At 43.1% G+C, this 18,526-nt stretch overlaps 2 protein-coding genes and 1 long non-coding RNA gene across 4 annotated transcripts in view; 2 read left to right on the forward strand and 1 right to left on the reverse strand.

The window, feature by feature from the left end:
- The window catches only part of LOC117757013 (leucine-rich repeat-containing G-protein coupled receptor 5-like), a 20,376-nt gene extending 17,078 nt beyond the window's left edge, over nt 1-3,298 (forward strand). The window contains exons 14-21 of one of the 2 annotated variants that reach the window (XM_034577727.1): nt 394-465; nt 579-704; nt 1,027-1,151; nt 1,238-1,321; nt 1,497-1,740; nt 1,991-2,145; nt 2,336-3,139; nt 3,185-3,236. In XM_034577727.1, the coding sequence (XP_034433618.1) occupies nt 394-465; nt 579-704; nt 1,027-1,151; nt 1,238-1,321; nt 1,497-1,740; nt 1,991-2,145; nt 2,336-3,060 (1,531 nt within the window). In that variant the 3' untranslated portion in view covers nt 3,061-3,139; nt 3,185-3,236. Of the gene's footprint in view, nt 1-393; nt 466-578; nt 705-1,026; nt 1,152-1,237; nt 1,322-1,496; nt 1,741-1,990; nt 2,146-2,335; nt 3,165-3,184; nt 3,237-3,266 lie in introns of those variants that run through there. The other variant, XM_034577726.1, reaches the window with a different exon arrangement.
- Nucleotides 1-4,666, reverse strand: part of LOC117757070 — a 4,713-nt gene extending 47 nt beyond the window's left edge. The window contains exons 1-2 of the long non-coding RNA XR_004613030.1: nt 4,656-4,666; nt 3,371-3,872 (exon numbers count right to left, since the gene is read on the reverse strand). This is a non-coding gene — a long non-coding RNA (uncharacterized LOC117757070). The remainder of the gene's footprint in view (nt 1-3,370; nt 3,873-4,655) is intronic.
- Nucleotides 4,667-5,723: 1,057 nt separating this feature from the next.
- Nucleotides 5,724-17,091, forward strand: LOC117757012 (myelin regulatory factor-like protein). The gene is made up of 25 exons (XM_034577725.1): nt 5,724-5,797; nt 6,919-7,171; nt 8,388-8,529; nt 8,759-8,852; nt 9,415-9,476; nt 9,594-10,029; nt 10,557-10,763; nt 10,871-11,066; nt 11,252-11,328; nt 11,677-11,787; nt 11,863-11,953; nt 12,035-12,235; nt 12,319-12,427; nt 12,535-12,644; nt 12,761-12,906; nt 13,687-13,839; nt 13,926-13,997; nt 14,363-14,406; nt 14,506-14,661; nt 14,740-14,775; nt 15,009-15,093; nt 15,356-15,430; nt 15,751-15,862; nt 16,674-16,745; nt 16,821-17,091. The coding sequence occupies exons 3-25, from the start codon at nt 8,457-8,459 to the stop codon at nt 16,944-16,946; spliced, it is 2,844 nt and encodes a 947-aa protein (XP_034433616.1). The 5' UTR covers nt 5,724-5,797; nt 6,919-7,171; nt 8,388-8,456; the 3' UTR covers nt 16,947-17,091.
- The last annotated feature ends 1,435 nt before the right edge of the window (nt 17,092-18,526 follow it).

Raw genomic sequence — 18,526 nt, forward strand, 5'->3', positions numbered from 1 at the left:
TCTGATGGTGCCTCTTTAAATACTTTCAAATGGTAACACACTCTCAGATGCAGGTGGTCTGAGTGTTGACAGGTACGAGAACACACACTCAGGACACACACTCAGGACACACACTCGGAACACACACTCAGGATACACACTCGGAACACACACTCAGGACACACACTCGGAACACACACTCAGGATACACACTCAGAACACACACTCAGGACACACGCCAACGTGTTCGTGTGGAATGTGGAGAAACACATTGTTAACAACACGTGTTGTGTTTATGTGTTTAACACCTCAGCTCTTTACAACCGGATAATGACAGACGGATAATAATAATTAATATAATTCCCAACACTTGAACTCAGTAAAGTTTCTGTTCACGTCTTTCTGTCGTCACAGTGATTTGTCGTGGAACAGGCTAACGTCAGTGAAGCCGAACTCGTTCTCTGCTCTACCGGCTCTGACCAAACTGTGAGTGACCACAAACATCAACGACTTCAGGCGTCTGAGAAATGAATTTATTAAATTCATTATTTCATTTAAATAAATGTGAGCGTATTATTTTGATCTCTTTCTTTCTGCAGTGACCTGTCGTCCAATCAGCTGTCCTCCCTGACTCTGACTGGTCTGCAGAGTTTAACTCACCTGCGATTGGCTGGAAACGATCAGCTGATGGAGCTGATCCCTCGAGAGGATCTGCCTCAAGTCAGGTAAACACACACACACACACACACACACACTTAACTGAAACACACACACATTAGGTATATTTGAAAGCATTTAAAGGGACATTCCGCCGAAGAGCAGGAAAAAAATAGCGAGGATGGATATCACACTCTGAAGTACGCAATGGGACACAATGGTGTGTGTGTGTGTGTGTGTGTGTGTGTGTGTGTGTGTGTGTGTGTGTGTGTGTGTGTGTGTGTGTGTGTGTGTGTGTGTGTGTGTGTGTGTGTGTGTGTGTGTGTGTGTGTGTGTGTGTGTGTGTGTGTGTGTGTGTGTGTGTGTGTGTGTGTGTGTGTGTGTGTTCAGGGTGATGGAGCTTCCTTACGCCTTCCAGTGCTGTGCCTTCACCTCCTGTGAGAGAAGAGGAGGTTTGTCGTGGGAGAGAGAGGAGGTGGTCGACTTCAGAGACAGCTCCGTCCTCTCCAGTCAAGGTGAACACACAACAACACACAACACACACACACACACAGACACACCCCATGATGAAGTGTTTGAAGGTTTGTGTGTGTCTCTGCAGCCGATCAGGACTGGGAGGATTTTCTCATTGAGTCTGACGACGAACCAAAACCTCAGCACTTGGTCCAATGCAGCCCTGCACCAGGTAACACACACACACACACACACGCACACGCACACACACACACACACACACGCACACACACACACACACATTCTGATATGTTTGCTTGTAATTAGTTATTGATGATTGACAGCTGAGACTGACTCATGATTGGTCGAGCAGAAATGTGATTGACATTTGGTGTAATTCCCTTCAGGTCCGTTCCGTCCCTGCCTCCATCTGCTCGGCAGCTGGTTGATCCGTGGGGGGGTGTGGCTCATCGCAGCGCTCTCGTTGGTCAGCAACAGCCTCGTCGTGCTGTCCATCTTCTTCTCGACCACCACTTTGGTCACGCCCCCCAAGCTGCTGATTGGCCTCTTGGCCCTGGTGAATGGCCTGATGGGAGTGTGGAGCGGCTGGTTGGCCGCGGTGGACACGTGGACGTTTGGGAGCTTCTGGAGGTATGAGACCGAATCAGAGACGCTGGGGTCAAAGGGGCGACGCTATTGATGCTAAGCTAACACTAAATAATGCTAATGTGATGTGAAAGTAGTTAAAACTCACCTTCAGACCAAGTCTGTGCTAAGGAGGTACAAGACATTTCAAAATAAAAGTCCCATAGCTAGAAAGAGAAAGTTCTTGGGCTTCATCTATTTGTGTGTGTGTGTGTGTGTGTGTGTGTGTGTGTGTGTGTGTGTGTGTGTGTTGCAGGTACGGAGCCAAGTGGGAGAGCAGCTTCCTGTGTCGACTCAGCGGCTTCCTGTGTGTGTTCGCTTCGCAGACGGGTCTCTTCCTGCTCACGGTCGCAGCTCTGGAGCGATGCTTGGCCGCCGTCGCACGACGACACAAAACCGATGACGGCAGCGGTGAGGAGCGTTGTTGGTTGTGACGAGTTACACGAGTAAAAGAACTGCAAACATTGTGACCCTCAATATACATGTGTAAAGATTTTGTAGCTGTAGAAATATGAGCGTTACTAAGTTATAATAAAGTCTGAATAAAGGATGTTTATAATAGTTTTTATTTGATTTGTAAACTTCCCTCTTCTCTCCTCAGGTCGCTCCTCGTCTCCGTTCTCCCTGCGTCTCTCTGTCTTCCTGTGTTTCCTGTTGGGTTTGGCCGTCACGCTGCCCCCCCTGGTGGCCGGACACAGTAGCACCTCCCTCTGTTTGCCGCTGCCTTTCTCCTCCTCCTCCTCCTCCTCTTCCCTGGCCCTCTCCGTCTCCCTGGTGCTCCTCGACTCGTTGTGTTTCCTCGTCATGACGCTCGCCTACACTCACCTCTACTGTCGGGCCAACAAAGCTCCGCCCACCTCAGAGGAAGAGGCGGCGCTGACCCGACACGTGGCCTGGCTGCTCTTCTCCGACTGCCTCCTCTACCTCCCTGTGGCCTTCCTCTCCTTTTCCTCTCTGCTGCACCTCCCCGCCGCTGGGCCCGACGTGGCGAAGGGCGTTCTGCTGCTTGTGGCGCCGCTGCCGGCCTGCGTCAACCCGCTGCTCTACCTCCTATTCAACCCCATCGCCAGGGAGGAGCTAGCAGCGCTGGCCAAACGCATCTGCAGGGCAAGGCATCAGCGAGGAGGAGGAGGAGGAGGAGGACGAGGAAGGGCGACGACTGTAACAATGGATTCAACGTACGATGAGGACGCAGAGAAACAGTCATGTGACTCGACTCAGGCGCTGGTGGCGCTCGGAGGCACGAAGGAGGACGAGGAGGGGGAGAGAGGGAGGATGAAGAGCGAGACACAACGTTCTGTGGCGTTTGTTGTTCAACGTCACTAGACTCTCTCACACACACACACACACACACACACACACACACACACACACACACACAGTGGCAGCACATGTAGCAGGACGAGGACGGTGAAAGAAAAAAACAAACGTACGCACGTGATGGTGCTCGGGCCCGTTTCACCCCGACTCTCTCACTTCCTCTTTCATTGTCTCCCTTTGTCTCTCGATCGTTTTTTTAATTTTTGTATTTTTTTCCCGTAACGTCGAACTAAATTGATCAAAACCTAAAAGAACTGAGCGCCATTATCTTCTGCTCATCTCTGATTGGCCAGTTCTGGATCACATGGGAGAAGACACACACACACACACACACACACACACACACAGACTTTACAGCATCGTGTCACCAAACATTCACCAAATGTTTAAGCAAATGCTGTTTACAACGTGTGTGTGTGTGTGTGTGTGTGTGTGTGTGTGTGTGTGTGTGTGTGTGTCTGTGTCTGTGTGTGTGTGTGTGTGTGTGTGTGTGTGTGTGTGTGTGCAGCTAAGATGTTTTTGCGAGTGTGTGTCAGAGCTGCAGCGTCGGTGCGACTTCTGACACGGAGTTGAAACTGAAAACAGGAACGTGAAGCTCATGTTCAGAAAAAACAACGGATCCTTTGAAACTTATCACTTTTATTTATTTAGTCAATGAAGGAAGTAAAAACGTCGTCAAAGTTTGTAAACAGCCGAAATGAAATTAAACTAAAAATGACACAGAAATAATTTAAGGATCAAACTCAGAACATTTGGTTTCAGACGGTTTCAACGTGTCGATGATTAATGTTGTAAATGACTGTGACAATCTGAGTTTCCTGTTCTGTCGACCGTGAGAAACAATGTCGATAGTGTTTGTACGAACAGTCTGATGACGAAGGTTCTCAACGTCTTCTTCAAATGTTTTGTTTTTGTTCATAACTGTAAAAATGAGTCTAAAGATTTTACTGAACTTCCTGAAATTGTTGCATGAACGTCGTCAACTATCGACCTGCACGACACGATGTGAGAAAACGTACGTTGACCTGAAGCTCTCAGCGTCATCTCCTTCATCAGCGGGAAACTGTCTCCATGACAACAGTGCTCCCACCGAGGAGGAGGACTTGTGATTCGGTTGAAAGCTCCAGGAACCGAATGTGTTTTGAAAAAAGAAACTTGTGAATTTATATTTGTATAAACACATAAACTATGTTGTGGTTTTAATTCGTAACGTGTAAATTCAAATTGTTGACATGCAAATTGTGGAGGCGGAGTTTCTGCAGCAACAGGAAAAAAAAATGTTTTGAATGTGTGCGACAGTTTAACTTTCGCACTTTTTGTGATCAGCACTTAAAATCAACAAAAAAAACAACATAAGCTTTGGTTGAAATGTTCTGTTGTAAATTCTGTTGTAGTAGTTTGTTAAAACTGGTTTTAACTGCACCGAGTTGTCGTCTGTTTGTGTAGATTTCATCATTTAACTGATCTCAGTTCAGCTTCACTCTTCACCTGCAGCTGGTTGTGACAGTTGAAGCTGACTCTCAGTCAGTTCTTCTCACAGGAGATGGAACCCACTCAGCAGAGTCACAGAGAACAGACGTTCAGGGAGAGAAGGAGGAAACTTTCTCATGTTCTCACTCACACATCAGACTCACTGTAACCAAGCTGCTGCTTTCAGGTAGAAGTTGCAGAGAGTTGATCTAACGTCAGCAGTGAAGAGAAGAGGACCAAGGATGGAACCTTGTGGGACACCTTTCTTCTTTGAACCACTAAAACTTCTCCTCAGCTATTTCAGGTACGTGTGTCAGTGACTGGTTTCTCTATCACAAGTCAGTAAACCATCAAACTCAGTGAAATCCAGCAGCTGGTTTAAAGGTAAAAGATTAAATACGGTTGATTTAACAGTCGAGAGGTTGAAGACGAACCTTTGTTCACCAGCATCTGTCTCCAGAGGTGGAACAAGGCCTCAGTGCTAACTTCTGTTTTGAAGTTATAATGCTGATCAGTTACCGCCGGCCTGTCTCAGATCGCCATGACGACGTGTTACAACCTTTTTCTTGTAATCTGTCAGCAAACAACCGTTCATATGAATATCGACATCAGACAACGATCGAACGTGAACATCAACATTTTTATTATCTTTTAAAAAATCCATCACTTTAGAAAACAGACACAAAGCTGAAGAAAGGACCCCGTCTGACAGTTTGTGTTATGATTCATCATCATCATCATCATCATCATCATCAGTCTGAGTCTGAATCCATAAACTCTGCTGTGACTCATTGTGACTAAAAGAGGTTTGAACTTGAACGATTACACACTGAGTTAAACTCATCGTTCCACATCATCTCACTGAAACACGTCTGAGGATCTAAAAGACGAAGGTGAAGTTTAACTGAGGCCATAACGACCTTTAGTTTAATACGTCAGACACACAAGGATTTCATTTCCAGAAACACAGAGGTTTTTACAAAGATAACAGAACAGCTGTTGTTGTGGAACCTTTCACACGTTGCATCATGTTCAAACAGAAGACGTTTCCATGACAACACACTCACTTCCTGGATCATCGCTCACCTGTTCACGGTGACGAGCCTCAGGTGTCTCACTTCCTGTTTGAGGATTCTGAAGTTTCCTTCAACGACGAGTCACCGAGGAGCAAACGTTCACTCATCATCACTCTGTTGGTATTTATTCTTTATATAGAAAATTGTTCATTCAACTTTTTTGTGTTTGTGGCCCAGAAGAACAAAACCAAGTCGAGGTGAGTCACTCACAGTTTATTCTAAAACAATCGCACAATTACCCAGAAGACACCGGGACGGCCTCTGACTCACTAGTGTGGTGGTAAAGTTATTGAACGTTAATTATCCTCAGACTGAAACTTCTCCAACAAGTTTGACTTCATGTTTCAGCAAAAATCACTGAAACAAGAAAAACTGTATTTTCTCTTTTCCTCTTTTACAAAAACTCAGAAATCAATGTGAAGATATGAAAGCAAATTATTATGTGATTAAAATATTCATGTATCAAATTTCTTTGTTTTGAATTGTAGAAAAATGTTCTGCTATTGGAATTATTATAATTATTTTATCGGCTGCCATAATGTTGTTTAGTGCTGTTGTCTTGGTATTAATCTGTCTCTATATATTATTATGGTTATATTTGATGTATATGTTTATGTTTAACACTATATTTCTTCTTTTTGATCAAAATGTACTTTTAGTCCGGTTTGAATATTCTTTTGTTTTGGCTTCTTTAGCACAATGATAAGAAAAGTGATACATAAATAAAGTTTTTGATTATTTACCTTGATGCGTTGTGAAGATAAAGGGGTGGAGCTTGTTTGTCAGACAAAACAGTTTTGTTTTGTTGTTTCGAGAAATTTATTGGATGAGAATAAATTTCTTATATTTGGCTGCGACACGTTTTTACTCAAAGTGAATGAAACAAACTGAGCTTGTGCCTGTGCTGCCACCTGCTGGCACAGACGTTGAAATACATCAAATATATTAATACAATTAAATCACATTTACCCTCATGACTGAGCTAAGACCTGAGTTATTTTTAAATTACACATTTTAAACAAGTTAATGCAACAAAACAAACATGTGGTTTATTAAACTGCTTTTATACGAGTTTTAAAAGAGGAAACTGAGGTGGCTCGTCTACTCTTGTATAGAAATATCAACATGTTTGTGTGTGTGTGTGTGTGTGTGTCCATTGAGATGACTGCCTGGTTTATTTACACACACACACACACACACACACAAACACACACACACACACACACACACACACACACACACACACACACACACACACAGGTGTGCTTTACGCCTGCGTCAGGTGTGTGAACGTCTTTTTCCATTCTCCTGTTCAAAGGTCAAAGTCCAGCTGACGGACGGAGACGATTCACAGACGCCACAAACAACAAGAAGTTTTATCTCGGAGAAAAGTTTCCTCTCAGCCGTGAAGTCCGATCTGAACCAGAGAAGATCATCGGAGACGTCGGTAGAAACCGTCAGGATCTAGAATCTGACTCCACATGGATTATACCTGAGGACGAGCTGCATAAATCACATCCATAAATCACAGACCATCGGCCCAGCGGCGGCCATCTTGGAGAGAGACACAGGTGTGTTTGAACAAATATGTCTGAGCTGCTGAGATTCTGCTCAAATCAAATCTTTATTTCATCACATGTCTGATTTTCCAAGTGAATTTAGAAAAGTTGGAAATCAAAAGCAAAACTTCATCCATGATAATGAAACAGGGACAGAAGAATCCGTATCCAACACCTAATATGTATTAGTATAATAAATATAATGAATGTTTAGTGTACGTGTTAATGTCAATGTGTTTATGTAAACTAACAACATGTCATTCTCATAGAAAACAGAATCTAGTTAATTCTTTATAAAAACTATTTTCTGTTTCAGTTCATTACAGAAACAAACAAAATTAATTATTGTCCATAAAAAAAATCTATACAGTTAATGATTTATTCATCTGCTGCTCGACGTTCATTCAAATATCTTTAAATACGCAAACAACTTTTCCGTCATATGTTTTTTCTGTACCTGCTCAGACACGTTGTTAAAGCTGGATCATATCAACACATCATATCTCAGTCAAACAGAAATATTCCAGGTGATTCTTTTTTAAAGTTTACACAGAATGGACAGAGAACCTGTTTTTTAATGACTTAAACTAAATGTAACATGAAACAAGTTTAATGAATTTATTTTATTCATTTATTCTGAAATGTGAAGACATGGATACAAATGACTAAATGACTACAGCCTGTGTATTTTTAAGATAATTCCTGGAGGTGTTTCCTGAACAGTTTCATACTTCAACACAAACGTTATGAGTCTGTAAACTGTTGTTGATTAATTCTGTTGAAATGCATTTGCAGGAAATTGTTTTGTTCTGAAATGTCTAAAATGACGGATTTTCCATTTTCCTCTGAGCTGCAGTAATAATAATAAATGTTTCTCTTCCAATTAACTGGAATTAATTGTCTGAATTAAAAAGTGACTACATTTTCCATGAAATGTCTTTCAAGGAAATTGTAAAACCTTTTTTTAATGGAGCAGAGGTCAAAGGTGAAGTTTTATTCATCACGTGAGGCCAAAGTTTTAACCTTGAACTCTGCGTCATTATCAGATTTGACGTTATTTCAACATCGTAAATCTTTTTTCCTCCGTTCACCTTCAACCTGGACAAACAGCCGAGGGACACAGCTGATAAAGACTAACACAACTTATTTATCTGAACAATATTTTGAATTTACTTGTCTCCTGAAGTTCTCTGAAGACATTTGTTCATGTTTGTGTTTATTCTCTCAGCAGCTCCTCCAGCGGGGCCCCTCCTGGTCCGGCCCCGCTCCCCAGGCTCGGGGCCTCCTGCTGGGCGACATGGAGCCTGGTGTCAGTCGGTTGCCCCTGCAGGTGCTGGGGGAGAACGAGGCACTGCAGCAGTTCTTCAGTGGTGAGACTTCATCATCAGCTCATTTCACAGATTCTCTTATATGAATTAGATACATTTAAAATCTGAGAGTTTCAGGACGAGCAGAGTGGCCTCCTCCCTCTTCTGTGACGGTCAGATTCAAATAAAGATTAATTTAAACGTGTGTGTGTGTGTGTGTGTGTGTGTGTGTGTGTGTGTGTGTGTGTGTGTGTGTGTGTGTGTGTGTGTGTGTGTGTGTGTGTCTGTGCAGATCAGGATGTGAGTGGTGTGTTGGACAGCTCTGTCGCCGTGGATACGAGCATCCTGGAGCAGTACCTCGGAAATGACATGGATCCCAGCAACTTGTAAGATTCTCCCCCTGAACCTCATCCGACATCTTTCAGAGAGTTCGTCCAACTCTGTCTCTTCAAAGTACAGAAATATAGTGAAGCTGTTTTCAGTGACTTGTTCAGTGTTTTTGTTCACAGCTATTTCTGAAATCTATTTCACAGCTTTGCGTTGACTTTGTGTGTAACTGTGTTGTGGCTCCATCGCCCCCACAGAGATTAAAGCTTCTGCTCCTGGATGGTTGTTCATTCCTGGACACACATTCTGTTGTATAACACAGATAAAAATAGCATAGACCTGGTGGGTTATCAGCTGATGGTTGTAAATACAGAACAGAAAGATCGAGATCCTCATGAACCACCTCAAACACATTATTAACACAAACACACAGAACCAGGACAAACGGGAAATCACAACACAATTGACACTTCACACGTTCAATGATTCAATTCATGTTCAATGACGTATAATAGTTCCCATACTTATATCATCACTACTATAAATACTATATGTTTCTTAGCGCTGTCTTTTGTCCAGTTGTGTCCAGTCATCGTGTCTTTTGTGTGTTTCTTTTCCCAGCATGCTCCCTGAGTCTCCTCCTGACTCCAGCTCCGAGGCCTGTTCCCCCGCTCAGAGGCCAGGTACCGTACCAAAATAACGAGGCTCAACTTCTTCAGTAACGATATCTTCTGTGCTTGAATATATTTTGACTTTGATCATTTGTTGTCATTAATATATTGTACTTTTCTAAATACCAGACTTCCATCCCGAGGCGCCCCATTGGTCCAACCAGCACCCCACCCAGCAGGCGTTTCATCCCAGCACCCAATCCGCTGCTTCTTCGTCCTGCTGCTTTAAGGATCGTGGCCCCGCCCCCGGGCATCATGACCTGCTGACCTACGATCAGTTTCACAGTTTGGGCCTCACTAACACTTACATCAAGTCTGGGACTCCGCCCGCCCCCCCTGCCGCCCCTGCTCACCTGCACCAGCTCACCCACCACTCACCTGAACACATACGCTACCTGAGTCCAGAGAGCTGCCCGCAGGTGTACACCCCCCCCACACCTCCTTCTCCCTCCCTACCTTCCCCCAACAGCTATGCTGCACCTCGCCCCGGCCCGGGAGGGGTCCCACACTCGATCACACCTGCTTCAACCTGTGTGTCAGCCTCCGGCCCCAAGCTGCACACCCAGTAAGCAGATCTCTGACAGTTTTGTGACTTTTAGTCTCTCGTAAATCGTCATATCATACTTTATATCATAAACATTTAAATGCCTTTCTGTGATAAGAACAAACTTAGACGCAATCAAGATCCTGGAAGCAATTAAAACCTCCTGTTGCATTTTGGATGAACTTCAGTCAGACAAGCTCTGATATTGGATATATTTTAAAGTCTAAAGCCTTCTCGACTTAAGTCAAAGTCCGATCAGATCCATGATCAGCTGGACGAAGTTGAGAGGATCAAAGTGTTGAGGTCGTTGGTCATTCATCACTTACAGTTACTAATGATATTAGGGCATTAGGTCATTTTTAGAGGTGACTACGCACATCTTAAAATGAAGAAACAAGATGTTCACTGTATCAAGATGCTAATGGGGTCTTTAACATCAGATACTAAGAAATCTGAATTCTCTCGTCCGCAAATTATAGCAGATTTTTAACATTTCTCAGTGAGTTGCATATCTTGATGCTTTCGAATAATTAAATGTCTTTCTTAAGCTCCCCAGAAAGTAAAAAGAGGAGGAGATCTGAGAGTGAGGAGACGTCGTCAGGAATCGAAGCTTCCAGCAGTGATGCTGACGGGTCTTGTGGTGGCAGTGTAGGAAATGGAACAGGTGGAATCGGACTAAATCTGGGACTTCTAACCTGGGAGCAATACAGACCGAGACAGTGGAGCACTTTGTACAACAGCAGCTACCAGACACTGTGAGTAAAGGAAGCAGCTTTAACATCTGGACTTGTTGAGGTATCTGGATGAAAAGTGTCGAACAGACACCATCATCTCAGCTAGAATGGTTGTGCGTTATTTCCAGGTCTCCTCCCGCCTTCCACGTTGACGCAGATAAAGGCTTCAACTACTCTTCAGCTGACGAGGCCTTCATTTGCCAGAAGAAGAACCACTTTCAGGTCACCGTTCACATCGGTGTGGCCGCGGAGCCACAGTACGTCCGAACCCCCAACGAGACCCAGGAGGTCGACCACTTCCAGATAAGATTGTTTGGGGTGAAGGTACGAACAGAACTCTCAAATCTCTCAAATCATCTGTGTTAGCTTAGCATTAGCACAAAACACTGTGAGAACTTGCTATCCTAGCACTGGAGGACGTTTTGACCATAACTGTTTATACAGATGGTCGACACAGTTCCCAAAAGTAAAAGTAAAATATCTGTTGTTCTTCTGTTCTATACTTGCAGCTAGAATGTCAGAGCCACCAGGTGACCATTGAGCAGTCGCAGCCCGATCGCAGTAAGAAGCCCTTCCAGCCGGTCAGGTAGGTGACAGATGTCCCTACATGCACCAGCAACCAGTCGCACACCAAGTACACATACAAGCACAAACGTAGCACGCACAGACCTGAGTTCTCACTTTGCTGCCACCTGAAGGTTGAAACTATGACGTCTGTCTGCGTCGACAGTAAAAACTTTATGGACGATAGCAAATAGTGCTGCAGCTAGAAAATGGAGCAAAACACTAAGTTAGAATTATTATGTATAAAATGTTTTTGGTTCATTATGTAACTGTGGCAGGACAAATTAGAACACGGCATCTAGATAATAGTGCTTTGACATGGTAAAAACAACTTAAAACAACTATTGAAAAACGATTTCTGAACATCCAGGGTGAACCTTCCCGATGGGAAGATCACAAAGGTCACGCTCGGCCGGCTGCACTTCGGCGAGACGACGGCGAATAACATGAGGAAGAAAGGAAAACCTAACCCTGACCAGAGGTGAGCTAGATTCCCAATGAATGACCTGCAGTCCGTTAGCAGCATGCTACATGCTAACTGTACCTGCGTCTCCAGGTTCTTCCAGATGGTGGTCGGCCTGTTCGCTGCGGTGGGAGACGACACGTTCCTCCTGACGGCTCTGGTGTCCGAGAGAATCATCGTCAGGGTAACAACACTGAACTAAAGCTGTCAATCAAAAGCTCCCTGACAAAAAGCTCGGAGTATAAGAGTCGTCTTCCTCCTTCAGGCGTCTAACCCCGGTCAGTTCGAGATGGACGGGGACGCCCTGTGGCAGCGCGGGGCAGTGCAGGACACTGTGATCTGTCAGGGTCGGGTCGGCATCAACACCGACTGCCCTGACGAGGCGCTGGTCGTCTGCGGCAACGCGAAGGTGATGGGAACCATCATGCAGCCGTCCGACTCGCGCGTCAAACTCAACATTCAGGAGGTAAGAAGATTCCATTCATTTCATAATTATATGAATACTTTAACAAATGTTTATTGTATAACTTGGTACGAACCTTTTTCCAGGTGGACTCCGAGCAGCAGCTGAAGAGAATCACTCAGATGAGAATCGTCGAGTTTGATTATAAACCAGAGTTTGCATCAACGATGGGGATGGACCACACCCACCAGACCGGTAACATGTTTATTACAATAAGGAATCTCTCATTTATTAACACACCAGGTGAGACGTGAATTTACAACAATAATACTTATATTATAATAATATAATTGATTATTCAGGTATAATAGCTCAGGAGGTGAAGCAGCTGCTGCCGGCAGCAGTGAAGGAAGTCGGAGACGTCACCTGCACCGATGGAGAGAGGATTCACAATTTCCTCATGGTGGACAAGGTACTTCCTTTCCTTCCTTCTTTACTTCCTTCCTTCTTTACTTTCTTGTTTCCTTACCTCCTTCCTTACCTCCTTCCTCACTTCCATACTTGCTTACTTGCCTCTTCCTCTTACAGGAGCAGATCTTCATGGAGAATGTCGGCGCGGTGCAGCAGCTCTCGAAACTCACCGACAACCTGGAGATTCGAATCAATGACCTGGAGGTCTGGAACCGTCGCCTGGCGAAGCTGAAGAGCCTGACGGGCAGCCTGCGCTCCACAGGGTAACTTCCTTCATCTTCAACGAGTCCTTCACTTGATCTGTTCTGTAACTTATTACTAATTAATTCCTTAATTCCTCAAAAACATAATGAAATAAAAATGTCTTTTCAAAGGCAACATATTTAAAAACGAACAGAAAACAAATCTTACAAACATCGATCACCTGAATTTCTCATTTAAAAACTTCTGAGTGAATCTTATAACTGAGAAGACGACTGGTTAAACACCATGGAAAAGTACTGTGAAGAGTGTGTGTGTGTTGTGTGTGTGTGTGTTGCACAACACTCATGTTATCAGTACATTAACACAAATCATAGTTCAAGGACGTCCGGGGTTTTGAAGGCTACTGTGTGAAAGCAGATCGACCAGAATTAACTGTCACTTTAAAAAAGACGTAAAAGAGTCAAAATAACAGAAAACTGAGTTGTTGTTTTACCTGTGGATTGTTGAAAGGTATTATGGGAAATGTAGGCAACAACTAAATGTAACCGGGAGCAGGAAAATAGTTTAATTACGTTAAAACTCTTTATAAGTTAAAGTGTTGTCGTACTCTAATAATTCATTGAAGCTGTTTTCAGACAGGAACTGAACTCTAGACAAACAGGGGCTGTATGTGAGAACATAAACATCAGAGTCCGTCCATCATCTAAACATATTTATCTCTACATATAATATAAATATCATCGATACACATCATCTTATCCTCTGAGGATCATAGAGCTGAACCCAGCGGACCCAGTGCCAAAATAACAGCTCCTGTTCTCGTGGGTTTTCTCCGACAGGAAACTCAGCAGCGTGTCGTCGACGTCGTCGGCCGACACATGTAAGAGCGTGAAGGTTGAGACGGAGCGAAGGAGTCAGAGGTTCATCCACTGTCTGCATCACCGAGCATTTCAGGCCAGCGTCGTCAGCCTCATCGTCACCGTCGCCTTCTGGTGAGTCACCTCCTGTTTCTGCTGCAGAGAAGATATCCTGTCCAATGAAGGAGGAACATTTATATTTGATGTGTGTGTGTCTGCAGCATCATCTCCTTCACGACTCTGTATGTGCTGAATATGAAGGAGAAAGACTTTGACACGTATCCTGGCAACAGGTAAACAAGCAAACTGACACTGAGTAGCATCCCGTCACTATTAACCGTCTCTCTTTAAGAAACTATAGAAACTGTAAATAACAATCGCCCCCAAGAGTGTTAGACCCAGTCAGAGAACAGACGTGTTCCTGACGTGTTCCTGACATGTTCCTGACGTGTTCCTGACGTGTTCCTGACGTGTTCCTGTTGCTGCTTCACATCAGAAACACAAACTACACAAAACGTCTGGATTTCATGTCTGGAAACGATGAAACAATGATGAACCACTGTTTCGTTCTGAAACTTGAAATGTTCTCGTCTTTATTTGTTCTGATTTGATTCATTATGTGACGTCAGGATGCTGATTGGTTGTTTGTGTCTCTTAGTAACGGCAGCACTGCTCTGCAGACGACAGCCTGGAGCAGCACAGGTGAAGCTCACACACCCGACTTCACACTGATGTTACACAGAGGACGTCACATGTTCTGTTCATATCATCTGAATCATCATCATGTGTCATGTCTTCCAGTCTCGCCCAGCGGCCCCCCCGGCCCCTGGCCCCCAGACGTGGACTTCTGTGACCTGTTGTACTGCAATGAGGTGTACTGCTGCCCGTCACCACCGGGGGGCCGCACTGAATTCAACGCCACTGAATCAGGTGGAGCAGAAAAAACAGATGTGACAGGTAAGGACAGGTCGACGCTCGTTAATATTAAAACACACGATTCATGATTTAATGTTTTTTGTATTATTTGTCCTGCAGGAAAACTTTATCACGATCTGGAAGGTGCCAAAGACTGTAAGTGTCCTCGCTTCACATCGCTCAGCCTAAAGAAACACACGAGGATTTTCTTTTGACAGATTGTGAATTAGATGAATATGAAGAATTCACTGTGGAAAACTGACTGCTGCCCCCTTGTGGCCTCGGTTGTTTTTGTAAAATGAAATTTACTGAGCAGCTTCAACTCAACTAACGTGATGTAAACAGTTTGACACTGATGATTATCTGTGCTTCGCTCTGTGCCTCCTCAGGGAGAAACACCACCATCCACTCCTTCCTGATCAAAGAGAACCAGCAGCTGATCGACAGTAAATACTGTTTCAGAGACGACTGTGGGTACGTGAAGAAACAGCCTGTTTCTAACTGCACACAGTTTTTAATTCACATTAATTCAACAGCAATATAAAGAGTAATGTTTAAACCTGTTTTTAAAATAACAGACTCTATATGTTTCACTTTTATCCTGAAATGTATGAAACATATTTAAACAAATCAAATCTGCGACAAATACAAATATTTGTTTATATCAGAATGTGGACAGAATATTTTCTTTATGTTGTATTTATTTCTGTCTGGATTGACTCACTGTTTCCTTCAGTCCAGGCAGATTCATCTACCGAGTTCCCATCAGCCCCTTTGTCCCGGTCAACATGAGAGTTACTCTGCTCATGAAGTAAGAAATTAAACTTAGATAATAAACTTCAAACCAAACAGGAAATATTCATTTCATCACTAAAACATTGGATACTTTATTTGTATGTAGGTGTTGGGTTTGGATATAGATGACATACAGTAGATGTAAATAAAATGCAGAGGTGGCAACTGATACAAATGTTCCTACAATTAAAATGTTCTTTATTTTGATTCTATAATGTGAAAATCATTAAAAAACTTGCTGCTGTTTGCAAGATGATTCATTTCATGAAAAGTATTTTAATTAAAGACAAAATCTGAAAATAATAAGTGAATGTAATGTAGTTTGTTTGTGTGTAGTTCTACAGAGCTGCTGGTGGTTTATCTGTGCTCGTTTGATGAGTCTGCAGCCTGTTCGGCTCTGCTGGATAAAAACACTCTCACAGGAAGCAGATACCCATCGAACTCTCAGGTAATAAACATGAGCAGCAGTCGACTGATCCATGATCCAATCTCAAATCCACTTGTTAGCGAGTGGATTTGGTAGAAAGGCCCTTTTGTGATCTTGTGATTTCCAAGTCAGTGTCTCTGGACATGTTCTGGATCTTCTCCTGAAGCCTCCTAGTAAAATGTGTGTAACATGTCAGAGTGAGTCCATGTGAGGAGACAGCAGGACAATGTGTGGAAGCTTCCCAGTGAGCGAGTGGACGTGTTGATGAGGTTTCTAACACGTGACGGACGTGAAACTGGAAGAACACAAAGATCTCAGGATGAAGAAGAGGAGCCGTACACGTAGAAGACGAAGACGTCAACTCGGAAAGACGAGGAGATTCCAGAGCTTTTGTGAAAACTGCTCGTGTGTGTTGTGTTGTCACTGAGGTTCCAGTCAACTGACTGGTTACCATGACAGTTAATAATGCAGCGAGTGGGGGAAGCGTTGATGAATAATGGACGAGTGGCAGCGTTTCCTTCACATCGGGACGACAACACGTTAATCACGGCTGCTCACACTCATTCAGGACATGGACACCGATCACTCAGGGACACGCACCAAACAAGACACAGAAAGTATCGCAAAACCCCCCCAAATATGACGTAGACATTTATTTTACAGATGTTTCTCGAACACATCTGCTCGAGAGCAAAAATAATCCAACGTTTAAACTTTATATTCCTTTGATTTTGGTTAAACCATCACATTGGAGCCAAGACGATCAATGAAAAGGAATCTTCCTCGTAGTGATTTTGATGAAGTGAAAAGTGTATTTTTGTTTGTTCTGCAGGGAGAACACGAGTGGCCTCTTCACGTGGCTCGACTCTACCACAGCTCGTATCACTTCCGCTCCACCGTCGCTGTAAGAAACTCAAAACCACTTCTTTCTTCTAATGTTACGCCTTTCTCAATAATTACGACTTTTGTCTTTGTCCAGGGTCAAGCCGACTGCAGTACCGACCATCACTTTGCGGGGGTGCTCTTCACTGACTACATCTTCCACTTCTTCAGACACTGCACAACACGCATTGACAGACAGATTCCTCACAATATCACACTTTAATATATTAAATAAATGAAATATTCTCACAAAGATGATCATCAGAGAAATTGTATTTTAAAACATGCAAATGTTTTTTTTGCTGAAATAATAAACCAACACTGCAAAGTGATTGTAGATTTTACAATATTTCCTCTTATGTTCTGTAATTTACAGTTTTTTTTCTTTCGTGTTTCCTGCGTCGTTAATGTTCAACAAGTCGAGAACGCGACGTCACGATGGAGATGAAAGTGATGAAAAGTTTAGGTCAAAGTTTCTGTCATCAACATCCAGACATCAGTGATAAATCAAAGAGTTTTATTCACCTTAAAGAATATTAATTAAATAATTAGACAAAGTTTTGTGAAATGTTTGTGGAGTTTTTTTTGCAAAGTACTTTTGTTTGTCATTCTTATGGAAGATCACATGTACAATAAATAATGTGAATTCTGAGATTAATCTCTGAATTCAAAGAAAAGTATGAGAACGACGTCTTCTCTGAATAAAACCTGCATTTTGATCTGGAGTTTAAATTTGTCATTTTGATTTTATCAACCCTTTCCTTTACTAAAATTTGAGATTCTAATAAATAAAATTACAGACTTACAGGAAATTCAGCTTCTGTTTTTAAAGAGCTTTAAAAAGCGTATCGCCCTGGTGGCCGCCGGTCATATTACAACTCTGCGACCTAAAAAGCTAACTTGAAACTCAGTCAGTTGAATATTTACAATCCTGACTTCTGCAACTAGAAAATCAAAAGAGCTAGTTTTCTGTAATTTTATGTAAACATGCGGAATCGCACATCATTACCTTGAGCTCACGAGTTTCATTAGACAACAGCGTATTTCTTTAATTTCAACACTTTGTTGATAGAAAGATACTGGAGCCCCCTGGTGGTGAACTCCCTTTATACAACATGATGGTGTTTAACCACATCCTGACTTGTCATTTTCATAAAGGTTTAAATTGAACTTTATTTCCTCTGCTTTACATTCGAGACCCATCGGCCGCTGAGGTCTGGGGATGAAGCAGCTTCGACTTGTGCACCGACACAAACACACTGAAAACACACTGATGACTAATTCAGGTGGAGGAGGTGCAGCAGAAACACCGAACTAATGAGGTGTCTGAGACAAACGGATCAGCTGCAGAGACGAAGGTAAAGTTGCAGGAGGGAAACAAAACACACAAACACACACAGACACACAACGCAGGAGGACGGAGATGGAAGCTCAGCACAAAGTACGTATCGTCACATTTAGATGATTTACTAATGACTCATTACTTTTCTTTTATCTTTAGTTGTTTCATTATTACTTAATTACATTGATGCTGTCGCTGCATAAAAAAATTGAAATTCCAGTTTGTAACTTAAAGCGATTTTTAAGTCTTATTTCTTGTTGCTTGAATTACGTGTTTGTTCAACTGAAGACTCATCGTTTCTGTGGGTGTTCCTGCTCCCCAGAGGATCAACCCTGTGGATTCTAATGAGCCAATGATCGTCCCTCTAGTGCCATCATGTTATGGGCTGTTATGAATATAAGAGCCTGTGGAGGAGCTTGTTCATCTTGATTTATATATATTTGGTGAATTAGAAAAAACAC

Source organism: Hippoglossus hippoglossus, chromosome 23 (assembly GCF_009819705.1).
Source record: "Hippoglossus hippoglossus isolate fHipHip1 chromosome 23, fHipHip1.pri, whole genome shotgun sequence".
Classification (NCBI taxonomy): domain Eukaryota; kingdom Metazoa; phylum Chordata; class Actinopteri; order Pleuronectiformes; family Pleuronectidae; genus Hippoglossus; species Hippoglossus hippoglossus.

What these genes read in the sequence shown, in the direction of transcription:
- LOC117757012 (XM_034577725.1), top strand. Translation starts at nt 8,457, where the DNA reads ATGGAGCCTGGTGTCAGTCGGTTGCCCCTGCAGGTGCTGGGGGAGAAC. An exon ending in TCAAACTCAACATTCAGGAG is followed by an intron (nt 12,236 to 12,318) that starts GTAAGAAGATTC and finishes ACCTTTTTCCAG; the next exon opens with GTGGACTCCGAGCAGCAGCT. An exon ending in GGCAGCCTGCGCTCCACAGG is followed by an intron (nt 12,907 to 13,686) that starts GTAACTTCCTTC and finishes TTTCTCCGACAG; the next exon opens with GAAACTCAGCAGCGTGTCGT.